Consider the following 17,385-nt stretch of genomic DNA (forward strand, 5'->3'; position numbering starts at 1 on the left):
GGCGTTACTGGTAACGCCTTACATAAAGTGTCATCATGACCATAAAGACTACTTAATTACAGACCGTTTGGATACAAAGTAGATCTTGAACTCCTGGTGGTCGAGTGAGTCTTCATGGTCGAGTGTCTTCAAGTTCGTCGAGTGTCTTCCAGTCCGTCGAGTGGAATCTCCCTTGGTCGACTGGAAGACGGTTTCTTCTGTAGATGTCCTTGGGGAGGGTACCTGGGACAGGTTCATGACCTTACCCTAGGTATATGACTTCATCACCGACCGGAAGCCGTGCTTGCCCCTTGCCTCACACGTACATGGCATGCTCTGACGGGTAGCTTGCAAACCCAAGCTGTTGCATAGTGCAATCGAGCTTGGCATTCCAAGCTCGCGGTGCCTCCCGCAGCCCATAGAGTGGCTTGTGGAGTCAGAACACCTGTGCTCCTCGCCTCTCCGCGAAGCCAGGTGGCTGTGTGACGTAGACCTCCTCCTTGAGCTCGCCATTGAGGAAGGCCGACTTGACGTCAAGATGGTGCAGCTCCCAGCCGCGCTGTGCCGCCATGCCAACCATGACGCGCACTGAGTCCAGCCATGCCATGAGCATGAACGCGTCGCCGTAGTCCACGCCCTCCTTCTGCATGAAGCCCCTGGCCACGAGCCTCACCTTGTGCTTGACGACGATGCCAACCGCATCTTTCTTCAGCTTGAAAACCCACTTGAGGCCAATGGCTGTGTGACCCGCGGGCAGATGAGCGAGCGTCCAGGTGCCGTTCTCCTCGATGGACGCTAGCTCCTCCAGCATCGCGCTTCGCCAGCTCTCATGGGGCGCTGCTTCTACAAATGTAGTTGGTTCCTCTTCGACCAGCAGTAGGCGCTCCGCTGGCGAAGATGACTTGGCCGCCCCGCCGTACACATCTGCGAGACGGCGGAAACGGTGCCCCGTGAATGGATCGTTGTCGGCGTTGTATGAGTCGAGCCGCGTTGCAGGCGGTGTAACAAACTCCACTTCCTCTGGAGCCTCGTCGGGACGTGTCCCACCGCCAGACCCGTCCGGAGAGGCCGTAGACGCGCCGGATGACGGTGTTGCTGGAGATCTGGCCACGGCCACGCTCTGGGACGTGGCAGGAGATGCGACCACGGTCGTGTTTTTGGGCGTGGCTAGAGAACCCACCGTGGTGTGGTTGTCCTCTTCTCGCTCCCTGCTCGCGTCGCCCGGTGTGGAGGGCACCTCCTATACCTCAGTGGTGAGCGGGAGCTCATGGTGGACGACGAGCGGCTCTGCTGTGGGCACGTCGGTGGCGGCCCAATCCCAGCTCACGCCCTCGTCAAACACCACGCCGCGCGACGCGTACACGCGCTTGGTCAGTGGATCGTACACCCTGTACGCCTTCGAGCCCGCCTCATAGCCGATGAAGACCATCTTCGTGTTGCGACCGTCGAGCTTCTTCAGCCCGGGCCGCGTGTTCTTGACGTAGGCCATGCACCCGAAGACACGCAGGTAGTGCACGACGGGCTTCTTGTCGTGCCACAACTCGTACGGAGTCTTACCATCGATGCTGCGGGTGTACGATCTGTTGAGGATGAACACCGCAGTCGCCATGGCCTCCCCCAGAACCAGCTCGGCATGTTCTTCACCTTGAGCATGCTCCGGGCCATGCCGACGACGGTCTGGTTGTGCCGCTTCACCATGCTATTCTGCTGCGGCGAGTAGGGCGTCGTCAGGTGCCGCTACACGCCTTGGTCCGCGAAGTACTCGCCGAGCGTAGTAGATGTGAACTCGTCGCCTTGGTCATGTGGTTCGACGCGCCGGTGTCCAGAAACCACTGACCATCGCATGACGCCTCCTCCGCTCCTAGGTTCGCCTCTGCACGCTCCTCTTGAGCATGACGTGCTCCCCCACACCCTGTGGCGGGGACACGGCGATCACCTCCATGAGGAGCGTCGAGTTGTCGTTGTGCCCGTCCGCGGCGTGCCCGCCTTCTTCGGCGAGGTTCGCCTCTATGCGCTCCTCGCGGATGCGCGTCTTGCACTCACGCGCCAAGTGCCCGTATTTCTTGCAATGACGGCACTGATCTGTAGGCTTTGCGTGTCTGCCGGAGCCACGTCCACCACCGTGTCTGCGGCCTTGCCCACGGCGTCCGCCGCCGTGCCCTGACCCGGAGCCGCTGCCTCCGGATCCAGGCACGCGTGCCACTCCTCCGCCGTGAACAGGAGACGCCCGACACTTGACTCCACCTGGTCCAGCTCGCACCTCTCCTCGGCAGCCCTCAGTCGCCGAGTGAGCTCCTCCATGGAGAGCGCCGGATCAACAAGTGTCTCAATTGACAAGGCAATTTGTGAATACCTCTTCGGGACGACGGAGAGGAACTTACAGAGACGACCCGTTTCTCCTGGATGGTCTCCTCGAGCTGCGCCATGTTTGTGATCCACATGTCGAAGTCGTCGATGGTCTCGCCGTCGGCGAAGCGGATGTCATTGTACTGCTTGGAGAGAGTTGGTGGAGATTCGGTGAACTGGTGTTCTTATGGATTGACGGTGATTCGGTTGACCCTGATCAAGGATTGTGGGTGCCTTGCGCCCTTGCATACTTGGCGGCTGGCGCTGCTGTACCAATAGGGCATACCGGGTGCGTGCCTGGAGCCTGCCACTGATCTATGCAAAGCGATTAACAAGCAACAAGTTTTTTATTATTGCAGTCAGCTACTCGTCGCTTAATTCGCAACTAACACATGTTCTTCACCTAATGCATGTACTTTCCTTATATATAGGCATATTGTCGCTCCTAATTTTTTTTGAGAACTTATTGTCGCTCCTAATGCATGTTCTTCACCTAACAACTACATAGCCCATAGTCGACGATGGGCTCATCGACCACGGAGTTGCCCAGCACCTCCCACACAACCTTCATGCTCGTCTCCACCAGCACCTCCATCTCATCCCCCCGGAGGCCGGAGCAGCGGTTGCGGCGATGAAGAGGGTGAAGCAACCCTACTCGCTCGACTCGCGTGGGTGTGTGAGTGGGTGACGGTGGTGATCCAATGAGAGGAGAGCATGTTTGATGGTTCGATCGGCCGTGGGGCTAGCGATGGTGGGATTTGGGCTCTTCAGACCCGTTGCGGGGTCTAGGGCCAGTTTTGACGTAGGTGGCAACAACAACAACAGGGAGTGACTAATCAACAGTCGACTGATTTTAAATTGGTGTCAGGCCGTTTTTTGTTCCACTGATTGATTGACACGTGTCTGAGTATATCCTGTGTCTAGAAACTAATCAGTACAGGAAAACATCTATTTTCTTTCCTGCTTCAGGTCGAAAAAATCTGCCCAAGCCTCTTGGGCTCTTTCTAGTTTACGTAAAAGGAACCTGCCCCTTATACGGGCCGCCAGGCAGACCCGTTAATGCAAGAACGCGAAGGCTGACGAACAAAAAGAACCCACGCTGCCCACCACCCCCCTCTCTCTCTCACCCGTTTAGCAAGCTGGGTTGGGCCCCTCCCATCCCCCCACCCCCCACCCCCAGCCCAGGCCTTTCCGTGCTCCTCCTCCTTCTATCCCGATCACCTTCTTCTTCTTCAAGTAAAAGTCTGAGCACGGGCGCGATGGCGGCTGACGGGGGAGAAGACATGGATGCTCTTTGTGATCCAGATTTGGGCTACTTGGCGCGGCCGCGAACTGCCCTTGCCCAAACTAAGGTACATCCCTCTCGCCCCAACCCAGCTCACTAGTTGCATACTTTCCCTTACTGAAGAATCTTTCAACCCGTGAATAAAAACTGAAAATTCAGAGAAGACAGGTGCTCTGTGTCAGATTAACTTAGATATCTTGGCTGAGGTTAGGGGATCAACTTAGATATCTTGGCTGATGCCCTTCGCACCAACACCCCCCTGTTAGGGCCAGTTCTTTTGGGCAATTCTCCCAGAATTGACCCCCTCCCTAGCTTCTCCCAGAATTGCCACTTGATAATTTTTTACAATTCCTAACTAATTAGACTTTAACTAGCTAGGAATTGTAAAAAACGATGGAGTGACAATTCTGGGAGAAGCTGGGGAGGGGGTCAATTCTGGGAGAATTGCCCAAAAGAACTGGCCCTTACTAGTGACAGATTTTACCTAGGACAATGCAAAATAACTCAGAAACTAGACTGAAGAAAAGAAGACAGTCCATGTGTAAGCTACTAGTACCAGTGGCAGATTTTCCCTAGGGGAAGTAGGTAACTCAAAAACTTAGTGAAAGAACATTTGACAGTTCATGACTTTGCATTCCTTTACAAAAAACCACATGTGAAATTACTTCTAATAGAGACTGATGAAAATGACATAAAAATGACAAAAAAAAATGACTAGAGAAAGGCTTACTGGGTCCTTGATAGTGTACTTATCAGTGAAGACAGAATGTACTTAATCTCAAATCATTTAGAAAGGCTTACTGCTCTTGCTGCCGGTTCCATCTACGTCCATCGGCTAAATATGCCTCCTCGTCGCATTAAAAAAACTAAAAGCATGGACAAATCTGAAGAAAGAAAGCATAGCAGATTCTGAAACAAGAAAACACACAGATATATATATTATATACTAAACTGATAAACATGACTAAATAAATTCTTCATTCATGTTTAAAATGACACTGAACCTAAAATACAGAAATCTAAAACTGAAAAGACTAAGGAACACACACTGGATCTGAAACAGATGAATGATAGAAAGAAAAAAAATACTAAGGAACACACACTGAATATGACTTGAAGAACTTGATTACTGAATCCGAAGCAGAAAACTGATGGAAAATAGATAACTGATAGAAAGAATACCAAGAAGACTGAGAAGAATACCAAGAGGACTAAGGAATAAAGATAACTAATGATTGATAACTAAGAACTGAAACAGATGAATGATAGAAAGAAAAAAATACTGAGGAACACAAATTAAAGTCTTGAACTGAAACAGATGAATGATAGAAAGAAAAAAAATACTGAGGAACACAAATTAAAGTCTTGAACTGAAACAGATGAATGATAGAAAGAAAAAAAAATACTGAGGAACACACACTGAATATGACTTGAAGAACTTAATTACTGAATCCAAAGCAGATAACACTGAATCCAAGAAGACTGAGAAGAATACAAATTAACACTGAAATAACACTGAATAAGACACAAGATCATAGAAAAAGACTAAAATAATTATGACTGAAATGCAAATTGACTCAATGTGACATATGACTAAAAAGAGAGTAATGATAGAATTAACTACTTCTTTGTCACATATTTGTTCTTGAGTTTCTATATTGTATCTGAAAAAGAGACTGGATTTTACAGGTGAACAGCTGCGTGAATGAGGATATGCATGATATGTGCATTGGAAGCCAAGAAGCTCTGTTCATGCAGGTCGATGGAGGAAGGAAAAAATGCTTCATATTTTTTATGCCTTACAACTTGTGTGCAAACTAACAAAAAGTAATTATGTGCATGAAAACAGCCAAACTTCTCTTATGTGGCGCTGTTGAAGGGTTATATTGACCTAAATGGAGACTCTCAGACAATCAATACCCAGGTGCGGGCAGATTCAAAATTGAAAAGAAAATTTTGAAATAAGTAAAAATAAAGACCAACTTTCGTCACACTGATGTGCAGGGACCGGAGTCGTGCTTGGGTGCTGCTGACATTGGTCAAACAAGCGATGCGGGTGAACCTCTTCTACATTCACAACAAACAAAGGCGGCTCAGGTCTTGGGCGGCGACTACACGTCCAACAGCACACCAAGCCTTCAGGTAAAAGGGCTGGGAAAAGAAAACTAAAAAGCAAAATGCGAAACAGGAAAAAAGTGACAAACTTAAAACAGATGATGAAAAATATCAAAAAGGACATGTGATAGGTTTCAATGTTCCCTTTTTTCAGTTTTTAGGCATGATGGGTGACTTTGTTGACGACCAGGACAATTCTCCTGTGCAAATGGAGGATCTAGATGCACAAACAACAACTTTTGAATTATCCAAGGGAGGGGATGATATATCGTTTGATGACTGTCAAGGAGATCCATGGAGGCCAACCCTCTTTGATGATATTCGCTTGGATCAGGTGAGCAAATGTTTTATAGTGAAGAAACTTAGAGAAAAAAACACAAAAGGGCATCAGTAAGCAAAAAAGAATAGAAACTATCATACTAATGGAAAAAAGAAAAAAATGAGATAATTTGACACACATTTAATGATTAACTCGTCACTACAACACGTGCAGGTTGATACAAACAATGAAGAAAGAGACGGCTCTTCTGAGAGGGAGCAAAATCATACCTGGAATCTCGATTCGCCGACATGTGTGTATGCTGGTTCCTCTAGACAGTCTCGAGAGGCGGGAACATCAACTGATGCATGCCATCTGCAAGTGCAAGACAACAAGAATGAAGATAATGAAATCAATGAAGAAACAATAGAAGATTTTTTGGAAAATGAAAGACGGGCCGCAGAAGGAGGGAACGACAGAACAATTGATAGCGAGCTGAAACCTGAAACAGGGATGCATTTTGCTACGAGGGAAGAAGCTCAAAAGTTCTTAAACTTCTATGCCTTTGTAGCTGGTTTCTCCATATCTGTTGTGTCGACTGCCCGCACAACCAGCAAAAAAAGGGACAGAGAAGTTACAAGGGTAACACTGAAATGCAACAAGTATGGGCATAATACAGAGGTTGAAATGGAAAACTTGTCTGTACAAAGAAAAAGCACTGTCATAGCGAAGACAAACTGCAAAGCACACATGCTAATTTCTTTGAAAGATGGAAGATGGCACATAACTAAACTCAATCTTGATCATAACCATGAGCTCAACCCTGGCAGTAGGTTTTTTAGATCTCATGTTTACATGTCTGATGAAGAGAAAGCATTGATCAGAACAATGAAAAGGTGCAACATACCTACGAGGAAGATAGTGGCAGTATTGGCGTACATAAGAGGAGGAATGGACAAGTTACCATACAACAAAAGGAAAGTGAGTAACTATGGTACCACAATAAACCGAGAATTGGAAAATAGTGACGTCATGGAAGTGCAGCAATACTTCGAGAAGAAACAAGCTGAGAGCCCTGGATTTTGCTACTCAATGGAAGTAGATGCAAAAAACAAGGTCCGGAGTGTGTTTTGGACAGATGCTAGATCTAGAATAATGTACCAAGAGTATGGGGACTGCATCAACTTTGACACAAATTCCTAACAAACAAGTACAACTTGCCATTTGCACCGTTCGTTGGTGTTTCTCCACACGGGAAGACGTACTTGTTTGCTTGTGCCCTTATTATCGATGAGACTGCTAACACATTCAAGTGGTTGTTCCGGCAGTTCTTAGCAGCAATGGGAGGCAAGGCACCCAAAACAATAATAACTGACCAAGATAGAGGAATGGAAAAGGCAATAAAAGCTGTGTTTCCACAAGCAACACACAGAACATGCTTGTTCCATGTGATGAAAAAAGCCGAAGAGAAAGGGTGCAGAGTGTTCCAACTGAATCAAGGGTTATATGAGGACTTTCATGACATAGTGAATAACTCATTGACAGAGAGAGAGTTTGAAACACTATGGCAAACAATGATTGAAAGTTACAATGTGGGTGAGGTGAAAATTTTCCAAGACATGTGGGAAGCAAGGAAAAAATTTGTGCCAGTGTACTTCAAGACAAAGTTTTTCCCATTCATCCAAACAACATCTAGGAGTGAGGGCACAAATGCTTTGTTCAAGAAGGGGGTTGGTGCACAGTTCAGCATGACAAGCTTCCTACGAGAATACCAGAGAATACTAGACAACATCCATGCAAATGAGGATGAGCTTGACCATAATGCAAAGCACAAAAAAGTTTCCTGGAAATCATTCAACACTAAGTACTACATCGAGAGACAAGCACACAGCCTGTACAACATAAGCATCTTCAGAAAATTTCAGCTCATTCTGAATGATGTAACAAGACTGCAAATTAGAGAAGAGGAAAAAATGAAACTATACATGTTATACCAGGCAAAGAACTACTACAAACAAGAACACAGGACAAGGCTTTATGTGGTGCAAGTGGATACTGAGAAAGAAGATTACTCCTGCATTTGTTGCAAGTTTGAAAAGGATGGCATTTTGTGTTCTCATATTCTGAAAGTGATGCTGCACCTTGAGGTGGATAAGATACCAGACAAATACATAATAGACAGATGGAGGAAACAAGGCAAGAAAATGAATAAACCCAAGGAGATTCCACTCATATTAGATAATGACGAACTGAGATACAATGTCCTAGGGATGAAGCTAATGGAGCTTGGCTCAAACGCATCAAAGAGTCAAAGGAAGTTTGAATACCTGGTATCAGAAATGTTCAGGATTCAACAACACTTAATTGATATGGATAGAGAAGGAGAAGAAGAGATGGATGGGCAAGGAGAACAAACAGAGGAGAGCAACAGATCCAACAAGACAATAGGCACACTGACAACTATGGTGCAGAGTGGGGCAACAATTCAACTGTTGGGCTATTGAATCCTGATAAGGCACACACAAAAGGGCGCCCACGAATGATGACCATACAAGAACGCATAAAAACCAAGACATTCTACAAGTGCAGCCACTGTAATGATCCGGGTCACACAAAAAGGAAATGCACTAATCTGGATAAAGTATACGACATCCCCAAAAAGAAGAGATATAGGAAGACAAACCAGCCAAGCACAGCTGATGGAGGTGATTCCCTATAAAAACTACTAGAAAATAAACATAGCACTCCATTGACACACTCATATAAAAAATGTAAAAAAATGGTATTGTTATCAACTAACAAAATAACTCTTTTCATGCATATAACAGGGCAAGGACGACAAAATGCTAGAAGGGAAAAGAACAAAGAGATCAACGCTACCAACATACCTACCGACGAGGTCTCCCAACTGCAGCAATGACGTGGCTCCTACCCTGCAACTCTAACTCCATCTGCTCGTACCCTGCATGGATAGAGAACAAAGGAGTAGTCAGGACTATTTACATTTTCTGATTGTACAAACTTATTGAACAAAGGAAGGAAAAAACGAGGTGCCGAAGCAAAGAAGTAGAGAGTGACTAAGCGAATGGGAGGGACTTACCGAGCACAATTTATTCCTTTTAGGTACCGACTGCAAGATTAAAATAAGAAACTACAAAAAAGAAAAGCTGAAGACATACTAAATAAGACTGAGGGAAACTAAAAGAAAGAATAGAGAAGAAGATCTGACGCCAATCTGAACAATTAATAAAACTGAAAATAGTGAAAATTACGGGAGAACAAAAAAAATGATAAAGTAAATGATAGTCTGTCTCAGAACTAATACGTATGACATAGAATAGAAGATTTGTCTTTACATGAAAAAAGAAGTGGCCACCATTTACAACAATATGAGATGCTCGTACAACCAACGACAACTTCCTCAACAGTTTCATTGATCACTACACTACACAAAATGATCTAGATGATGCTACAGAATTTTTTAAAATGAGCTCTCTTCTTCTCTTGATGCCCATCCAAACAAGCCTAGAAACAGAGAACGACACCGCTATCATGGAGGATCGCTGACGAAGTTACCCCTATCAAAAGGAAAAAAACGCACATCATAAGACAATTAGAAAAAATGCAAAAAAAGAATAAAAAAGATGCGAAAAAAATACAATTTTGAAAAATGAGAAAAAAAAAATGAAGAGTTAAAATGAATAAATGAGAAGAAGAACCTGTAAGTTGAAACCAGTGACAAGGCTCTTGTCTGCAGTGTTTTTCTTACAAAAGAAAAGTTGGTTCATGTACTGAATTCTTATGTGTTGGATGTCTTCATGTGAGAAAATCTTGCATAGATCCAAGGTTGGGTCCCATATCTCCATTATCTTTGTTGCAAACACTCCACAATCATTTCTGAAAAAGGAGGTGATGTTTTAGAAAAAGCAAGCTAAAAAAGGGGGATAAAAACAACAATAAAAACAGAGCAGGTGGGAAAAGAGAGCCCTGACCCATTAATCTGCTTTGGCACGTGAGGGTACATCCTTTTGAAAATCTTGAAATTATGCTGGTCTGTTTGGGAAATGATTTCCCACAACTTGATGAAGTTATTGATCTACATGTAAATAAAAAATGATGAAAAAAGAAACATAAAGATTAAAATCATATAGATGGGGGGAAAGCATTTAGACAAAATGATGTGATGCTAAAGTGTGATGGACAAAAACAAAAAAAAGGTGATGAACAACTTACAAATTTCTCTCTGATAGACTTGTGAAGATATGAGTCCTTGTCGTAAAAAGAATCCAAGAAAGCAAAAAGTTTCCACTTGAAATTGACAGCAAACACTATCCAATGGTTGTCGAGGCATGTGGGGAAGAACAGCTGATCAAAAATACAAAAAAAATAAACACACACAAAAATAGAGTTAGAACAAAAAAATATCAAAACGGCAAAAATAGAACACAAACAAAAAAAGAAAAAAAGGACAGAGAAGAACACACCGTATTTGACAAATCTAGCCGTTTACCCCTACTTGCTGATCCTGCCCCCAAAAAAGAAGTGGCAATTGATCTTAGTTTATCGTCTTTTGGGTAGTTCAGAATATACTCCTGCGGGGAACAGACAAATACATGACCAAAATGGCAAAGTAGAGGGAGGGTAATGTACACCAAAAATAATGACATAAAAAACAAGCAAAAAAAATGATAGATGCTGAGCCAAAATAAGAACATACGCCAATGTTCGGGAAGAAATGGTGCCTTCCAGAGATTGAGGGATGATGGTCCTCGAAGAACTTCCGACAAAAGCAAGGGATCAGGAAATTGTCGATGTGCCCGGTTGGCATAAGGCTTTGTCCAAGTGATACGTAATTGCAATGAACCATTGAGTACGTCAACGCATAGTTCCTGTTTGTTCGCCACATAGAACAAAAAAAACTGATCAGGCAGGGCCACACTTTTCTATGGGCGAACAGGAATAATCTAGTCGGTGTTCTTGGTCTTGGCGATTGCCATCTTCTGATGAAACAACATTTGATCGTTGTTTAAGCTATATTGGGAAAATAGATTTTGTATGCTGCTATGCTTACCATGAGCTATTCAAGTAGAACTAGGAACATATCCCAGGATAGTGAAATTAAAAACCTTACTTGCCTACTTATTCACTAATGTTTATATTGTCAGTAACTCAAAGTATCAGACCTTAGCTGGTCTATCTAGAGTCTAAAAGCCCTAAACTTGTACTAACTTAATAAAAAAGGCTAAAAAACTGATTAACATACCTCTGAATTCTTTTTGTATAGGCAAGTTCGATTATTGAGTTGTAATGCATGCACTCTTCATTTGACACAGGGAACTTTTCATTTTCCTCGATTGGGAGTTCCAGGAGACTTTTTGGTCGCAAAATGATCAAATTATCATGTCCACCTTGATTGAGAACGGTGTCCGGTGCAAGTTCATCGATAATGATATGATTATCAGTGTCGTCTGGCACATCAACAACCTCTTCTACCCCTACCGTAGATTGGCATTGACGTTTCGCAATTAGTCCGATTAGATTGTTGTATACAAGATCTGCATTCTTAGCTAATTCGATTTGCCTGACACCAAAACTTGTTGGACTGATATCAACGATGTCTGCCTTCCTCTTAGTTGGCTGCCAAAAACAAAAATAAAAAAGCTTCAGTGAAAGCTAACATGCAAAAAAATCATGTAAAACTGAGCCAAAACGGCTACACATATGCAAAAAAATATAGATTGAAGATTTCAGGACTGTCCAGCTATGTATGCTGACAAAAAAATGTTGCTTGCTGATTGGTTGAGCTGCTGAACTATGGTGAGCGTGTAGAACACAGAGAAATGCTGAATAAAAGTACTAAGAAGACAAGACTAAAAAATGACTAAATACGAGAGGTATAACAAGACGCACTCAGGTCCCTATATCCCTCATAGCCTCATAACAAAAATAAAAATAAAAAAGAGAGTAAAGAAACTAAACACTAACCATAGAGGGGGAAAGATCGGCCACTGGGATTGGTGCTTGTTTTGTGCCAATGATTTGGCTGGTTTTTGAAAACTTGTCTGCCAATGCCATGAGCTTAGGAGGGTTGTTGCTGGTGCCAATGTTGCAGTCCTATAGTGCAGGGGGTGTTAGATGAAAAAACATAGTGACAAAAAAAAAGAAATGCGACAAACAAAAAAGATGCATAAAAAGCTGACCTCGCTGAACAGCTTTGTACGGCCAATTGGTGACATGTGGTTAATCATCTGGTAATTGCTCTGCCCTGCCTCAGGAGGTGCAATCTGACCTCCAACATCCTTTTTTGTGCCGGTAAGACTGATGGAGCGTGTGAAAGTGCCCTGGCTGTGTTGCACACTAAACTGAAGAAAAGAGTTGCGCTCCTTCAACCCTGCTGGGAATGTGTTAATCAAAGAAAACTCCTGCTCACGATGCATTGTGTTGAACACCCTAGCCCTGACCTTCTTCACTACTTCCACTTCGGGCACTTGGATGGGGGGAAAGGAACAGAAGAGAAAATTAAGACTTGACTGCACAATTTATAGAAAAAACTAAACTTAAGTACCAAAGAAAAAGAAGAAAATAGATTTACCTTTTTCATTGCTGTGTTCAACAATTTTAGTAATCGCACATTCTGGGGTTGCTGCAGAAAAAACACAAAAAAACGATGTAAAAAGCCACTACTAATTACTAAAGCAACGAAAAGAACACAGAAAAAGGGGGGGGGGGAATAAAAGAGGAACATGGAGAAAAAGTGCACGAATGAACCTAAAGCGTCATGCGAGTCCTTATGAACTAACGACAAACTGTTCTCAACAACAGGTTGCAACGGAAGTTTGTTGTTGCTCGTTCCTGTGTCGGAATGCTTGCTAGCTGCAATTGATGAAACCATGTTTTCATTGATCTTGACAGTTGTTCGACTGATGTTGCTCTTAACGTGCTTGAGCTTCTCATTCACATCACTGCTTTCACCATACTCTGCTTTCCAAAACAAAAGACACATATACTCACATAAGTAAAATAAAAAACGTTTCTATGAAGACCACAAAAACTAAAATAACTTGACAGTGATCAAAATAATTTTCAATAAAAAAAACAGAGCAAGTATCTGATGAGCTTCTCAAGTAAAAAAGAGCATGAAACACACTAAAAAATGCATACCGCGTAAACCTTTTTTGTGAGTTCTATCATCCTCACTTGATATGCCCATCTTCTGTTTCGCTAATGATCCTAGTTTTGAAAGGGTGCCCTGACCACCAGCGTTGAAAAGAGATGATACTCCAGGTCCAGATAGAAACTTCAACACATTTGATGCTATTGCTTCCTGAACATTTTGAAAACCAGACTCATTTATCTTGTCGCAGTGTGCGCTGCCAATGATGCCCTGAATAATCTGACAAGAACAATAATATTAATAACACAAAAAGAACTACACTGAAAAAATGACAAAAAAACTTAAGGAAAAGATAACAAAACATAGTAAAGGCAAAACTAAAACCTGCCCATGTAGAACGTTAGCATAAGATGACAACATTTCCTCTTTGAAAGATACTGACATTGATCCTTGTTGTATAATGCCGTGACGAGCACCCATTTCAGTTGCAAACAGATGCTGCGCCGTAGAAAAATGATTGATGCAGAAAAAAGGAAAAAAATAGTCAAAAATAAAGACTATCTACAGAAAAGAAAAAAAGGATGTATGTTCCTACCTCCCTTTTCAACTACTGATAGAAAAAATGTTCAGCACAAAAATGCAAAAACATCTAACACACCTCCTTTTTGAACGGTCTCCTTCCAAACAAGTTGCTCTTCTTCCGGTCAAGTTCCGAGAAATGTTTAATCAAATTACCCTTCCATGCAAGAATCCTTGGGGTGCCTTGCTCGACCACCTTTACACCAAAGTCAAGCTTATCTAAATACAACACCTTCAAAAAACACAAAAAAAAACTTAGAGAGAAAAGGAACAAAACAATAGACAGGGTATGTGTGACCAAAAAAACAAAAAGAACAAAAGAGATACTGAACACTTACAGCCAAGCAATATATCCAGAAATCGAAGGCTTTTGGTTTCCTGCCGGTTTCCCTACCAAACAACACATATTGGTTGATGCCGGCCAAAATCCATTGGTAGACAAGAAGACACATGTCGAATCCCCTTGTGACAGTAGGATCCTCCGGAAGGAATAGGAAGTCCGTGTGTATATGATCATTTGAAGAAGGGAACAGAAAGCATGACATAACAATCACCATGAAACATATAAAGGTGTCCTCATCGCTAAGATCTTCTTCTGATGTGAGCATATTTCCAAAGAAAGTGACATTTGGAATTTCTGAAAGATTGAACCTAGACATAATGAAACTCCTCCCTCTCTCCTTATTGGGCATCGCTACAACGCCACTGTTCGGCAAACCCAACACAAGATGGACAGACTCCTTAGAAAGAAAGATAATCTTCTGATCGTCAATAATGATTTGGGAAGATATTGTGTCTACGCAACCAACAATCCATCTAGTGAAGTGAGAAGGGAGTTCAGTTTTCTCAAACTTCAGGAGATGCTCGAACCCGTATTTTGAGATCACATTCTTCCGGCCAATAGCCATACGCTTGAGTATCTCAGCGAAGTACTTGGTGGCATACACACTATACGCATCCCTTCCTAGCCCTGTTGCTTTTAGCCTTTTATTCTGAAAAACCACATTGAAAAAAGCAGACTAAGACTAACAAAAAAAGTGAATTCAGTGATGCAAAAACATAGAGTTTGTACAAGAGATTCAGCAACCTCGACTTTGATATTAGCGTTTTGACAAAAAATTGAGAATTCCCTCTTGAGAGATTTGAGAGCCTGTTGGGTATGATGGAAACCAACAAACAGAAACCATCAACATAAAAAAATACTAAAAAAACTAAAAACAAGAAGATAAAACGTACCTCCTTCTTGAAAAAGCCGAATAGAGCATCCTCTTGCATCTTCTTCCTCCTGGACACAGATTCCTTCAGAGCAAACAAAACAGAAAAAGAGAAAAGAAAGGAGTTGTTACACATGTAAAAAGACAGGAACAAAAAAAAAGGTATGAAAAAACCAATTAAAATCTACATGGACATACATCATCACTGCATGTGCTACTCTTCTCCAGACTGTCGCTGCTTGACATTTCATTATCAGGATCGTAGCTGTGGTCATAGCCAACGCTGTAAGGTATATGACCTGCATAATCTGCACACCTACATGTATGGGCAAAAAGAAAGCTAAGAAAAATAGTCTTGAAAGAACATCAGACGTCCAGAACACACCCCCTCCCCCCATAACACTAGTGTTTTGAAAACTATAGAAAAAGTAAACATACACCAAGATAAGGAGCATGCTAGAAAGCAAAATAAACTGTTGCAAGCTATACAAAATGAAAAACATGGAGGAAAAAACACACTAAGAAATAAAACTGAACAGAACGTGAAAGCTATCCGGTGGGAGTGGAGCTCCACACCCAGCTGAAAGATTGACCAAAAAATGTTGTGCTCGCAGCAAAAAAAAGTAAAAACATAACTAACTACTTCTACAAGATGACTATGGGCTAGATCATGGTCATGGCACGAAAAAACATAATTGAAACAACATAGATAGTGACAACATGATCAAACATACGACATTTGAAAGAATGCACGTGAATACACCCCAAGAATGAAGACATAATGTGAGCTAAAATAACTCTCTAGTCATCGGACAAGATAAAAAAACGTGTGGTCATTCCGAAAGCCTTTTCAAAAAAGGATCCGAACACTGGACATCAAACATACTGGTGCTATTATGGAGTAACTCATAACTGAAGGAGCGTCTTAACATCTATTCATTTAGTTTCAGAGGTGGCAAAAAAAGAAAAAATACAGACTACTGAATATGAAATTTGACGCTGCCAAGGGACATTTTAAGCTGACAATCATCAGGGGAAAAAATATTTTGCATTTCAAGGACAAACTCTGCTGTTCCTGCAAACTCATCGATGCACAGGACAAAAAGATGAGCAAGTTGTTCGTTCAGGTTAAGATAACCAAACAGACTTACATACTGAATTATGAGAAAAAACATTCAAAAATGATATGTGTATAAGGAAGAAAATATAGATCCAAAAGAACATGTATGAGCACAGATATCTAAACTTTCCACTTCCCACTTATGCAGATTAAAAGAGGGTAACTGGAACAAATTCCATTGCGTACACTAGTTTCAGAACAATCTACTGCTTGGTTAGTTGGTGCATAACACAACATTCAGATGATCCCTAAGCCATTCTCTACGTAATCACTAAACTCTCTGAAAAACAAATAACATCCATTACTAACTAAAAGCCATCAAAATCAAGCTGACAAACAAAAAGTGGCACCCTACAATTTCTCCACATTAGTACTCCTGCAGAAGAAAAGAACGCATACATTCAGTTACCTATCCTCTGACCATCTACAAACATTCCTTGGGCTTCTCAAATATCTTATAGGGTAACACACTATATGTGGAAAATTCAATCAGACTGAAAATGAGGTCTACATCCAGAACAAAAGAGAACTACATTCAAGACAAAGTTGAGGCGTAATTAGTGAACGGAAACTGGGCGACACACACATACAGGTGCCTGCAGCAAAATTCAAGGGCGTTCTCTGATGAACCACTCAAAAAACTCCCCCAGGATTGAAGAGATTCAGGGGCGTTTCTGTTCTACCACACACCTTCCTGGCCGAAACTACAAACAACTAAACCACCCCCTGCTATGGAGGTCTGTGACCGGTGACAATCGCGACGAACTAAAATTCAGAGGGCATAGACATATAGAACAGAAAAAGGGCAGCAGGAAGGAGCGTGATACCTTGCGCCCCGACGGCGCTGACGACTGCCGTCGCACCCACCGACTGAAGCTTGCTGGTGGCGAACACGGCGGCGCAGCTCCGCCGAGCTCCTCTCCAAACCGACATCTGACCTGCGTGCAGCCGGCCCTGTGGAGCACGCCTCCTGCTTACAAGCTCTCCTCGCGGAGGACTCGGCACGCGCCATCTCCGTTGCTACACACCGGCGAGGACGCCCCCGCCTCCCCTCCGCCGCCTCCGCCCCCGCCTTTCCTCCGCCGTCTCCGCCCCGCCTCGGCCCACCCCCACCAATCCCCTCCTCAATACAACAAAGGCCGCCGCCCCACAGACTGAATAGAAAATTCAAAAACACCTGGAGCTTCGCGGATCGAATAACGTAACCCATAGACCCGCAAACCCGAAAGCCCAACAACACAGGAAAAGTCCGCCACGTACCCACATCCAACTGAGGACAAACGAAAATCGCGGAGATTCGTGTGAATCGGACGGACTAAAAAACGACCTGAGACGAATTTGTTTTCAGACGACTGAAAAATAGTAAAAGTGCAA

General features: G+C 43.2%; 2 protein-coding genes across 4 annotated transcripts; one reads left to right on the forward strand and one right to left on the reverse strand.

Moving 5' to 3' along the window:
- Positions 1-3,519: 3,519 nt before the first annotated feature.
- Positions 3,520-9,047, forward strand: LOC123140029 (uncharacterized). Of its 2 annotated transcripts, none has more exons than XM_044559761.1 (7): positions 3,520-3,677; positions 5,300-5,368; positions 5,460-5,534; positions 5,615-5,752; positions 5,880-6,059; positions 6,219-8,689; positions 8,813-9,047. In XM_044559761.1, exons 1-6 carry the CDS (start codon positions 3,585-3,587, stop codon positions 7,185-7,187), a joined length of 1,524 nt encoding a protein of 507 aa, XP_044415696.1. In that variant the 5' UTR covers positions 3,520-3,584; the 3' UTR covers positions 7,188-8,689; positions 8,813-9,047. The 2 variants fall into 2 exon arrangements, with proteins under 2 accessions (XP_044415696.1, XP_044415697.1); XM_044559762.1 differs by having other exon boundaries at positions 5,916-6,059.
- A 243-nt stretch (positions 9,048-9,290) lies between these two features.
- On the reverse strand, positions 9,291-17,108 carry LOC123140031 (uncharacterized). 2 transcript variants are annotated; one of them, XM_044559763.1, is made up of 19 exons: positions 16,839-17,108; positions 15,090-15,207; positions 14,914-14,976; positions 14,765-14,827; positions 14,016-14,669; positions 13,757-13,909; positions 13,483-13,596; positions 13,146-13,377; positions 12,753-12,962; positions 12,577-12,627; positions 12,185-12,471; positions 11,970-12,098; positions 11,248-11,621; positions 10,702-10,873; positions 10,469-10,576; positions 10,218-10,349; positions 9,977-10,080; positions 9,704-9,881; positions 9,291-9,562 (listed from the first exon to the last, which is right to left on the reverse strand). In XM_044559763.1, exons 1-19 carry the CDS (start codon positions 17,021-17,023, stop codon positions 9,557-9,559), a joined length of 3,333 nt encoding a protein of 1,110 aa, XP_044415698.1. In that variant the 5' UTR covers positions 17,024-17,108; the 3' UTR covers positions 9,291-9,556. The 2 variants fall into 2 exon arrangements, with proteins under 2 accessions (XP_044415698.1, XP_044415699.1); XM_044559764.1 differs by lacking the exon at positions 14,765-14,827.
- Between the last annotated feature and the right edge of the window lie 277 nt (positions 17,109-17,385).

This window comes from Triticum aestivum, chromosome 6B (genome assembly GCF_018294505.1).
Source record: "Triticum aestivum cultivar Chinese Spring chromosome 6B, IWGSC CS RefSeq v2.1, whole genome shotgun sequence".
Classification (NCBI taxonomy): domain Eukaryota; kingdom Viridiplantae; phylum Streptophyta; class Magnoliopsida; order Poales; family Poaceae; genus Triticum; species Triticum aestivum.

What these genes read in the sequence shown, in the direction of transcription:
- LOC123140031 (XM_044559763.1), bottom strand. Translation starts at nt 17,023, where the DNA reads ATGGCGCGTGCCGAGTCCTCCGCGAGGAGAGCTTGTAAGCAGGAGGCG. An exon ending in GGAGACCGTTCAAAAAGGAG is followed by an intron (nt 13,597 to 13,756) that starts GTGTGTTAGATG and finishes TCTACGGCGCAG; the next exon opens with CATCTGTTTGCAACTGAAAT. An exon ending in CCGATCTTTCCCCCTCTATG is followed by an intron (nt 11,622 to 11,969) that starts GTTAGTGTTTAG and finishes TGTTTTTGGCAG; the next exon opens with CCAACTAAGAGGAAGGCAGA.
- LOC123140029 (XM_044559761.1), top strand. Translation starts at nt 3,585, where the DNA reads ATGGCGGCTGACGGGGGAGAAGACATGGATGCTCTTTGTGATCCAGAT. An exon ending in CTGCCCTTGCCCAAACTAAG is followed by an intron (nt 3,678 to 5,299) that starts GTACATCCCTCT and finishes TGGATTTTACAG; the next exon opens with GTGAACAGCTGCGTGAATGA. An exon ending in ACAGCACACCAAGCCTTCAG is followed by an intron (nt 5,753 to 5,879) that starts GTAAAAGGGCTG and finishes CCCTTTTTTCAG; the next exon opens with TTTTTAGGCATGATGGGTGA.